The sequence below is a fragment of the Bos mutus genome, chromosome 4, assembly GCF_027580195.1.
Source record: "Bos mutus isolate GX-2022 chromosome 4, NWIPB_WYAK_1.1, whole genome shotgun sequence".
In the NCBI taxonomy this organism is placed as follows: Eukaryota; Metazoa; Chordata; class Mammalia; order Artiodactyla; family Bovidae; genus Bos; species Bos mutus.
Window position 1 is genome coordinate 48,422,505 of NC_091620.1, and position 10,850 is coordinate 48,433,354.

The 10,850-nt window shown below is 39.6% G+C and overlaps 1 protein-coding gene across 1 annotated transcript; it reads right to left on the minus strand.

Annotated features, from left to right (window-relative positions):
• Positions 1-6,747: 6,747 nt before the first annotated feature.
• On the minus strand, positions 6,748-10,561 carry NPVF (neuropeptide VF precursor). Its single transcript, XM_005902883.2, has 3 exons — positions 10,366-10,561; positions 8,531-8,931; positions 6,748-7,193 (listed from the first exon to the last, which is right to left on the minus strand). Exons 1-3 carry the CDS (start codon positions 10,501-10,503, stop codon positions 7,142-7,144), a joined length of 591 nt encoding a protein of 196 aa, XP_005902945.1. The 5' UTR covers positions 10,504-10,561; the 3' UTR covers positions 6,748-7,141.
• Positions 10,562-10,850: the final 289 nt, after the last annotated feature.

The following is a 10,850-nucleotide window of genomic DNA, read 5'->3' on the forward strand; positions in this document are numbered from 1 at the left end:
TATGGTTATTTAAATATTAATAGTGTGAGTATAATTAGAGAATAGTACTAGACCTTGTAAAAAGGCAAGTGAAATGGACTTAATGCCACTGAACTGTACACTTAAAAACAGTTAAAACGGTAAATATTATGTGTATTTTACCACAGCAAAATAGAATACATAAAAAAGGCAAATGAAATCTCTGGTTGTTTTCATACTTCTAACAGCAAATAAAATGTACAACATCTAATAAATGTTTTAGAAACTCAAGGCCACTTAATAACTAGTAAGTTAAAATAAACATTGGGTATTATGTTCACCACATAATATTTTCCTAATTCAATTTGACTCCAAGCAGCAATGTGATATTTTCTGCAGGGTATTTAGTAACAAACATCAACTGTGAAAGGCAGGGAAAGGCTGCAGTAGTCCAGCACTCCTGCAATTCATGTTGGTGGGCTGGGACAGGCTTACTTCGATTTACTTTAATTCCTTTATTGCTTTGTCCCACTTCATTAATGGGGTTGGTAAGAGACTGCAAATAACCCAGGGAGTGAGAGATGTATCCAGGCAGAGGCGTACTTACTGATACCTTTCCCAGCTCCACTGGCCAGTGACTGCATGTTTCAAAGCCTCTCTTGACCAGTTCAGTTCTCCCACTGAAGCAGAAACATAGTTGATGAAATTGATAATTGATGATAGTTTCATCACCAACTATAGCACTTTCTTTGCTATAGAAAAAAAAATCATTAGTTGCTTCTTTAGAGTCTAAGTTAAAAATGGTAGAGCATTTCTTCTGTGATGTTTTAAATCTTTATGGTCATTCATTACTAAGGTGGACACTTCCTTACTTGCTCTTAAGGTAAATACCTTAACAAATGGCTAGGTTAAAGCTTTCCAGGCATCTAGGTCTTTTAAAATTTTTTTTCTCTTTCTTCCTTCTTTTCTTCCTTCCTTCCTTCTTTCTAAATATCTGTATATGATGTTTAAAGCATTGAGGCTTTCTTCCTGGACTCCAGTGTGCTCATGTTTTCTTTTGAGAGCTTCATTCAACAACTGTTTCCTGACTACTCACTACGTTTGGGGGCTGGATGGGAGGTGATTGACGGGGTGGTGGACAGGACAGTGGATGAAGGAGGAAAAGCTCAAACTTTGAAATGAAACAGACCTTGGTCGAGTCCATCTGTTAGTTCTCATTTCTTCTGAATGTTCTTTGTGAGCTCAGTTCTTATGTGTAAAAATGAACATAACAAGAATGCTTAAAACAGTATTAAATTTAAAACAGACAGAGTTATCATAGCAATCAGTAGTCACTATTATTATTAAGCTGGGGATGGGATACAAAGAAGAACAAGCTAGTGCAGTGGTTCCTAATTAAGGATGATTTTGCCTCCGAGGGAACATTTGGCACACTCTGGAGACATTTTTAGTTGTCTTATTTATCAGGTGGTGCTACTGGCATCTAGTGGGTAGAGGCTACTGGTGTTGATAAACATCCTATGATGTGCAGGGCAGACTCCATAGCAAAAAATTATCCAGCCCACAATGTCAATAGTGTTGACCTTGGTTGAGTAAAGGAAAAACATTAAAATGTGCTATATGTTTCATGTAATAGAAATAATATATTTATGTAATATATATTTCATGTACATTTCAAGGAAGTGAGCTTGAGGAGAGGCTGGGCAGACCTGTCTGATTGCCTGTCCAATATCCATGCTTTTTTTTCCTGTCCTAATGTCATTAATGCAGTGTGCCCAAAGGATAAACTACATTTCCCAGCTTCCTTTGCAGATTGGACCAACCAATGACATGAAAGAGAAAGTTGTTGGATGGGGTCCTTTAGAAAAAGAGCATCCCTATGCTTTGCCCCTTTTTTTAGCTGTGAAATGGCCTCATGGGAGTTGAGATGGCCTGGTGGGAGTCATGTGATTGGAATGATGGGTCCTTGATGACCCTGGAATTCCCACACCAGCCTAGAACTGCTTCCTTCCAGACATTGTTATAAATGTGGGGGGGAAAAGTCTCTCTTGGTTAAATGTATGTTGTTTAGGTTTTCTTTTATATACAGTTGCATCCAAATTTGACCAGGATTGGGCCTTGAAGGATTTTTTTTTTTTTGAAGGATTTTGATAAGTATTAAAGGGGCCTTTGAGCTGAAGGAATTAGTACAAATGAAGGCACAGGAATGTGCATATTTTTGTGAACATGTATATTTCTAGGGAATAACATGTAGTTTGGTATGGTTATTAAATAACATGATAAATTACATTGGAAGAGTATAGAGTAATATTTGCAGGAAGGTCTTTAGAGAAAACAAAATGAAAGAGAAAAGACTCACATGAAGAAAGTAGAGGCTGGCACTCTCCCCTTTCTTGGCTGTTTCATTTTGTTGATCACACCTAGATGAACACTGACCTTTCATTTTCCTCACTGAGAAATTGGCCCCAGAGTCAGTACTTTATTTCTCAAGGTCATTGTCCTAGTATGATGTATGAAATGTGGACCTGAGATCTCATGGAATTTGCCTTCCCTGAAAATCATTGACATATAGCACGCGTCATCCCAAACTTTCCCCGGAAACCCCACACTCCCCTTGTCTTTACAAGCTGGCTAAGGTTTATGTTAGGGCGAATCCAAATGGAATTTCTTTGAGGAAGTGAAGTGTAGGAAGAGAGGAGGCGGGGTAGAGAATGGAATATTTGAGGGCATGTGCCTGGTAAAGCACAGAAGAGCTGAGGAGGTGAGCACACTTAACCACCTTGCTTCTATTGTCTGCTATTCTAAAAAGCCAATATTTGGAGGAAGATCAGGCTAAATCACTTGAGTGATTCTGATTGGGTGTTATGTTCTCAGTGCTTAAGTAACCAATCAGATAATAATACTCCTTAATAAACTGACTTAGATATTAATTTAAAATAATTCTAGAAATAAAAATCTTCTGTGGCAGTAAATCTTAAACTTTATGGCATCACAAGGTCTACTGAGAATTTACCCAAGAACTCTGAAGTCTCTCCCCAGAAAAATGCACATATATATGTAATGATGCAGAGACAATGTCATTTGTAACAGCTGTGAGCATACCTTACAAGTAGAACTCCATCTTTGTTGCAAAAGTGAAGTTTTAATCAAAATGCCAAAATCTGATAGATTGGAAAATTACAAAGCCAGATCACTATGTGCAGACTTTATGAAGGAAGTGCTTGTTAAGTGGTTCTACTAAGTCCTCAATTTTCTCACCCACTTGGAGACCATAAAAGGGTAAGATTTGGATTTGTGAAGAGATTTCTTTGGAGAGCATTGTTACCCTGCTGTGAATGCCCCCTACCGATGCCCATGTGCTAGGGATTACTGAGCCCATTACTCTTCAGCAGGGAGAGGCTTCCATATGATGAGGAAATGTGCTCCATGTGGTTGAGAGAAATGAAAAATTGGTGCTCAACTCCAGGCCCCACAGCTGAAGAGTCTGGGGGCAGCAAGATAGAAGAGGTGTGTTGGGATCACAGCCAGTGTGGAGAGTGAGCTGTGGGTAACCAGATATGAGCTGCAGGAAAGAGAGATTTGTGGAAGTGGCTTTGAGCCCTACTAAAGAGGACCCCTCGAAGAGAAATGGGCATGAACAGAGTGGGTGCCCATGTCCCTCGGCAAGGGCTGAGCCCAGCTATGGTGGACAGGCCATCCTCTGGGTCCTGGGAGTGAATCCATTCACCCTGGCAAGAACTGTCCTGTATTCCTTGCCTCTCTTCTCAAATTCTCTTTCATCTTAGAAGAGTCCAACAAAGCCAGAGAGTGAGGAAGCAATTGAGGCTGGAAAAGAAAGCAGAAGTCAGTCTCCTTCCTGTCACCCAGCTCAGATCTCACATGGGAAGAGTTGAACATGAATGAATGAATGCAGATTGAAATGTTGATTACAATAGAATTGAGACTGTGCATTTTTGACTTAGGCCAAAGAACCACTTAAGAGCAACAGTGAAGTTCATGGCATCTGCCCAAGTTTCTATCCAGGGCCAGTGAAAGCTTTCTGCACAGCCTGTTCCCCATCCTTTACATTTTAAAGGGGGTGGTGGGTCACACACAAAAAATTTTGCATTTTGACATTTCATGAGTCATGCAGTTATATTTTTTACCTACTGTGGGGTATAAACAGATTTCTCAGGCCTGTGTGATAAGCTGGCCCTTGAGTTTCATGTAGAAAACAAAAGTGAAAGTGAAAGCCACCCAGTCATATCCGGTTCTTTGCCACACCACGGACTATATAGTCCATGGAATTCTCCAGGTCAAAATATTGGAGTGGGTAGCCTTTCCCTTCTCCAGGGGATCTTCCCAAACCAGGGATGGAACCCAGGCCTCCTGCATTGCAGGCGGATTCTTTACCAGCTGAACCACCAGGGAAGCTGAAGAATACTGGAGTGGGTAGCCTATCCCTTCTTGATCAGATCTTCCAGACCCAGGAATCAAACTGGAGTCTCCTGCCTTGTAGGCAGGTTCTTTACCACCTGAGCTATCAGGGAAGCCCAGAAAACAAAAGCTGTTCTCATAAATAAAGAGGGGAAGGGACTTCCCTGATGGTCCAGTGGCTAAGACTCTGCACACCCAGTGCAGGGGGGAACTGGGTCCTACATACCACAACTAAAGTTCCTGTATGTCACAGCTAAGACTGGGACAGTCAGATAAACATCAGACAAAACAGGGAGGCATTGGACATCGTGAGAAAAGGCAGAGGTACCAACAGGGCTGAAATAGGAGGAGCAGGACAGGCTACATAGTTTGCAGGGCCCACTGCAAAATAAAAAGTGCAGAACTCCTTGTTCAAATGTATTGAGAATTTCAGGACAGTGACAATAAAGCATTTAACCAAATGTGGGGCCCTGTGTACCTGCAAGGGTCACATGGCCATAAAGCTACCCTGGTGAATGTCAGAGGTCAAAAGAGGAGGAGACCCTGCTAGGGTTCCAGTTAAAGAGAGACTTGGAACAAGAGGCTTGTCTATTCAAGACTTTTCTCAGTGAAATCACGTGCAGTGTGACCTCCTCCTTGAGATCCCTCAAGTCCTCAGAGAGGTTGCAGACTTCCTTATGTGAATGGATTTCTTGTAGAAGCTGGTGAAGTGGGTACCAAGGGGCTGAAACAGAGTAAGCTCTGTGGGTTAGGGGGCAGCTGATAGTTGGTTATTCACTTAATATTTATTTTCAATAAATTTCAAGGGTTTAGGTAAAGAACCCATGTTCTAGGACAATAAATTTTCTTGTGTCATGTAGTATCGAGGGACCGAGTGGCTTTCTGTTTATTAATTTATTAGTACAGCAGAATGTTTCATACTTTCACTTTGCTCAGGATGAGCAATTGGGACCAAATCTGGAAGTCCAGAGGTGCTGAATACTTTTATAATGCAAGTCATGAATGGCGGGGGGCCAGACACCCCTTCAGGGTTTATGAAGTGATGGCAGAGTCTCATCAGCCCCTGCCTTGCCCCATCCCTGTCTCCGCATCCCCCAGTCTCCTGGTGGTGGGCGAGAGGTTGACTGGGAGGGCTGCTACAGCTGTCCCTCACCCTGAAATCAAACGAGAGGTTTCTAGAAAGACAGAGTGGGAGTCACAAAGCAGGTACTGGCCATGCATTTCTGGTAGGTAGCGTGTGTAGGCAGTAGGCTTGCTGGCCTGCCTCTGCCCCACCTAAGTGGGGCAGAGGGGCTTGGAGACAAATGGGGGCAGTGGCGGGGCATCCCAGAAGCAGCTTAAGTCCTGTCTTGGCATGACGAGGACCTCTGCCTTTTCTGTAAATCAAGTGGACACTGAGAAGGTAGCTGCCTTGAGTGTTTCTTTCTGGCAGTAAGAGTACAGATGAGATGAGGATGACTGGAAGAGATCAGGAAGCATCCAGGTGTCTTAGGTCACTGACCTGGGCAGTGTGACATTCCCTGAGTGCTTCCCAAAGTATTCAAAAAGTAGAAGAAGTAACATTATAACGAGAAGACCAGACAGGGACTTTCGATTCTCCACCCCCACTCAAAAATACCCATCCCCCTCCCTCACCCACCCAACTTGGAGAAATCAGAAGAGAAGACTGTTTTGCAGAGGCCTACCATTTTTCCCTCCCACCACCCTACCTCGGGGGTGAGAAAGGGGAGGAAAGAGGAAGAGAGAAGGAGCAGCCTTGCCTCTTTCTGGCTTCACGTCCTCCCAGCCCCCAGCCCCCAGCCACGGGGGAGGGGAAACTTTGATTTGGCTATGAGTCGGCCATCTTCAGCTGGAGTTGACTGAGTTTTTTAATATCAAGCAGTGATGAGGAAGTTGAAGAGTGTGTCTGGGGTATTATTAAGAGATCTCTGCCCAGCAGGGAAAGGGGATTCAACACAGCCCAGCTGGGGGCAGGATAGGAGACAATTACTGCCACTCCTGGTTTGTACCTTAAGGAATTAAGATTGCTTAATAAATCTGATTAAGGACTTCTTATTCTATGACTAAAGTTGAATCACTGTACATCCGGGTGGTGGTATATTGTGTTCATAAATTGTTAGTTTTAAGAGTAATTAGGTTTTGTCTACAAATCAAAAACTTGAAATAGTAAATGAGGAGGAAAAAACATACCAGAAGGCAAATTTTCAGTTATGGATAGAAGAGACACTTAAAGAGATGTGTAATAATTGCTTTTTTCTTTTATCTGTTTTTTAAAAAGATTTTCAATCTATCATGTATTTACTAACAGCTGATACAATGAAAAAGTAGGTGTATAAAAATATTGGGAAATGGTTTATTATTCATGTTCATTTAATTGTCAAACATGTTATTATGTTAAATAATTTAATATTCATTGTAAAATTTGCCAGGCTGCTCCTCTGTTTAAATTTTTACTTAAGGGTAACTGTATTCATAAGATGGTGTGGCTTAAGTCCATCTCTCCTCTTCTCTTCTCCCCATTACCAAAGGCTTCTTAAGTGTATGCAATGCTCTTTTTATTTAGACAAAATTATTTCATCTTTACATTACAGTATTTTTTACATTTTTTAACTTTTCACGATATTAGCTGTACTAAGAAGGAAAACTTGCTGTGAATGATAATTTATTACAAGAGAACAGTGACTTCATTCTTTGTCTTCACCATAGATTTCTTTGCAGATTACAGGCTACAGCTTTAAGTCGTCTTTAGGGACAGGCTCCAGATTTCTTATTTTTCTTGTTTCAATTCTGCATCATCTATTTTCTGGAATCCCCGTCTCCTAAAATGTAAGCAGCGCAAAATGTTCTCATCCATCACAGCAATAGCATGTGAAAACATACAAATGCAGGCCATGATCCCAATTGCCTAATTATACCTGAGTTGAATTGTGCAGCACTTGAAATGAGTGAGACATTGATGGGATCCTGAATTTGTAATGAGCACTTAGAATGACAATCTTAACCATGGACTCATCTCTCTCCCTCGTTGCCACCCAACTCCTGACATCTGATTCATTGCCAAACTCTACCAGTAGAGTCATGTTGTTTTATATAAAACATTTTTTTTAACATTTGCTCTACTAGAAAATAATATGTAGGTAGCTTATTAAAATTTTGAACTTCTTATAGTAGTTTATGCTAGGATTTGTACTAGTAGATATTCAATAAATACATATCAATACAAAGAATAATTATAATAACAGGAATTATTTATAACATGAGATTCTGGAAAAAGAAATTTTGATTTAAAGTTGAGGAAGAAGATCTGAATTTGAAACCTGGGTTTTTGAAATAGTGTCCTTTGTACTTGCAGACAACTCCCTCACGGGGAGCTTTCATGTTAGAGAAGTCAAATGTTGGACGATACCTCATAGGCATGAATTCCTCATTCTATCACTGCCTGTTACTGCTTAGAGTGTGGCTGTAGAGAAATGTGAGGGATACCCATATGTGGTTTAGGGGAAGCTAACTCATGACTTAATATCAGTGTGTGTATGTGTTAGTCACTTTGTCGTGTCCAACTCTTTGTGACCCCATGGACTGTAGCCCGCCAGGCTCCCCTGTCCATGGGATTCTCCAGGCAAGAATACTGGAGTGGGTTGCCATTTCCTTCTCCTGAGGGTCTTCCTGACCCAGGGATTGAACCCCGTTTCCTGCATTGCAGGCAGATTCTTTACCATCTGAGCCATAGGAAATGACCCTCTCAATTTATAGGTGTTCATTTCCCTGTGCCTTTTCCTTCTTACAAACTTAGCTTTTTTCTTTTCTCTCTCTTTAAAAAGTTTTTTTTAGCTGTGCTGGGTCTTTGTTGCAGCATGCAGGCTTTCTCTAGTTGCAGCTCAAGGCAGGGGGAGCACGGGATCTAGAGCAGGCAGGCTCAGTAGTTGCGGTGCCTGGGCTTACTTGCCCTCCGGCACGTGGGATCTTAGTGAAGATGGGATGGAGCCTTCATCCCCTGCATTGGAAGGTGGATTCTTAACCACTGGACTACCAAGGAAGTCCTAAGAAACGTAAAAACTCTCTTAGAAACTTCTTTTGAAAAAATGTAAGCATTTTAAAAGTTTCTAGACTAGCTCTGCTAACTGCATGTGCATTTAATTGGCATTCAAGTATTTACCTTAGGTTCTTTTGACCAGGATTCTGGATTTCTTGGGGCTGGCAGGTCATGGAGTAGAGTAGCCCATTGGTAGATGGTGAATGCATGGACTGCTGGAGCAAATTACTCAGGGTCTTGGTAATGCTTTTGGCTGTTGTTGTTCTTCCAAACCTCTGGGGCAGATTTGGGACCCATCTGGAGAGGCTGTCCTCTCTATTTTTTCCGAGTCTCAGAGGCAGGTGGGCCATCGCCCTAGTGCTCCTTTCTTCTTCCATGTTCCTCCCAAATCTCAGTGGCAGGTTGGCTGCAGAGGGTGGCATTTTGTTGACTACAGGTTTATTCATCTTAATTTTTGGAGCCCAATCTTTTACTTCTTCAAAAGTAAGACTTCTTTCTTTCTCCCAGCCTAGATCTCCTCTAGGCTATAATTAGAAATAACCATTAAATAATTTATTAGTAAATTATAGTAAATTATTTAATTTACTAATAAATTTAAACTATTGTAAGCAATAGTTTAAATTATTAAATTATGTTAAATCCAGACTTTAATTGGTAGAAATGTTAAAGCTGTGAACAAAGTTTGTGCTTTCATGTACAGAATTTTTAAAATTTTTAAAATAGATAATTTATATTAAGCTTCTTTTTATATAAAGCAATCTAGTTTCTCCATCCCTGGACTACTATAAGACAACTATAAAATATTAATATATATAGTGAGTGCAGCAATGTATTCGAGGAGCAGGAACATAATGAAATATTGAAGTGAAATTTTATTTTACTGTGGTTATTTTTTTTTAACTTTATTTTCTATTGGAGTATAGTTGATTAACAATGTTGTGACAGTTTCAGGTGTATAGCAAAGTGGTTCAGTTATACATATACATGTATCTATTCTTTTTCAAATTCTTTTCCCATTTAGATTGTTATATAATATTGAGCCGAGTTCCCTATGCTGTACAGTGGGTCCTTGTTGTTATCCGTTTTAGAGATAGCAGTGTGTACTTGTCAATCCCAAACTCCGTAACTATCCCTCCTTCAGTTTTTGCTTCATTTTGTTTATAAAATATTTCATATGTTTTTATATATTGCTTTTAGAGACATTTTCCACTGCCTCTCCATGTCTCTTGTTTCCCTCATCTTTAAAAGTCAAAGTGGTGGGCCCATACTAGCCAAGTTCTGGGGTACAATTGGCAGAGACTTCTTTTTTACCTAAAAACATGTTTCAAGAAACTGATTATATTTTATTAGTATGTAAATTACATTAGTAAAACACTGATTGGTTTGTGGGTTACTACAGCATGACCATACCAACTTTAAAGGAACCATTTAAAATACAGCAAATATTTAATTAGATTTAGTTTGGCCATGAAAGTTTGTCCATATGAAGATTTTAAAGTAACTTTTCTTATTGTAGAAAATAATACCTACTTATTTTAGCAAATGCAGGAATTTACATGAAGGCATAGAGAAGAAAATAAAAAAAAGTGGAATTCCACCATTTAGGAGTAAACATTTTTCTTAGATATAGAAATATAATTTAAATGTTCAGCTGAAATATAACCAGTACTTATTTCTGCAATTCTTTACTTCAACTGTGCACTTCTGAGTCAATTGACAATTATTAATGCACCTTATCCTTGCTAAGTATCATACTCTGCACTAAAACGGTCATGAGACCAGGCTGTGTGCAGTTTTGCTACAAAATACAAGTTACATCAATACACTGCCCTGGATGGGCTGAAGTGTGACAAAAAGCAAACCACAAACTTATTCCTTACTCTTTACAAAAGCACTAGACTCAGAACAAATATTCAATGGTGAATGCTAGTCATGTTAGACAGAGTTAAAAAACTTACCTCGGAATATTTGTCATAATTCTTTTTGCTGTAAAGATTGGGCATCCTTGATTCGTCTGTGCAGAAGATGTTTGATGTTAACAAGCTTGAAGTGGCTAACATCAATAAAATGAATCGTTTTAATGAAATAATTTCCATTTTGTCCAAAATCTAGAATTAAGTTTATATGTGCAGCCTGATGTCTATACAAAAGGAAATTGTGGTCTTTTTATACTGTCTAAAAACAAAGTTTGCTTTCATTGGGAAATCAATCCCACGTGTTTTAAACACCAACATTAATTAGTGTTTAACTGAAATATGTATGTGAGGAATGTGAGTAATTCATTCTAGGAAGACAGCAACATTTCTGCTTGCAAATTCATTAACTTTGAAAATAATTTCCTTCATCATGAAGGAGTATTTAATTAGATAAGTTTGGGGCCATCATCATTAAGATTCCAAACAAACTGAATGCTTCATTTCTCTGAGCTCAAAAAAGAACTATT

Coding starts and splice junctions, on each gene's coding strand:
- NPVF (XM_005902883.2), bottom strand. CDS start 10,503: ATGGAAATTATTTCATTAAAACGATTCATTTTATTGATGTTAGCCACT. Junction 8,932..10,365: donor ATTATGACAAATATTCCGAG/GTAAGTTTTTTA, acceptor TTCTAATTATAG/CCTAGAGGAGATCTAGGCTG. Junction 7,194..8,530: donor CCTGGTCAAAAGAACCTAAG/GTAAATACTTGA, acceptor CTTACATTTTAG/GAGACGGGGATTCCAGAAAA.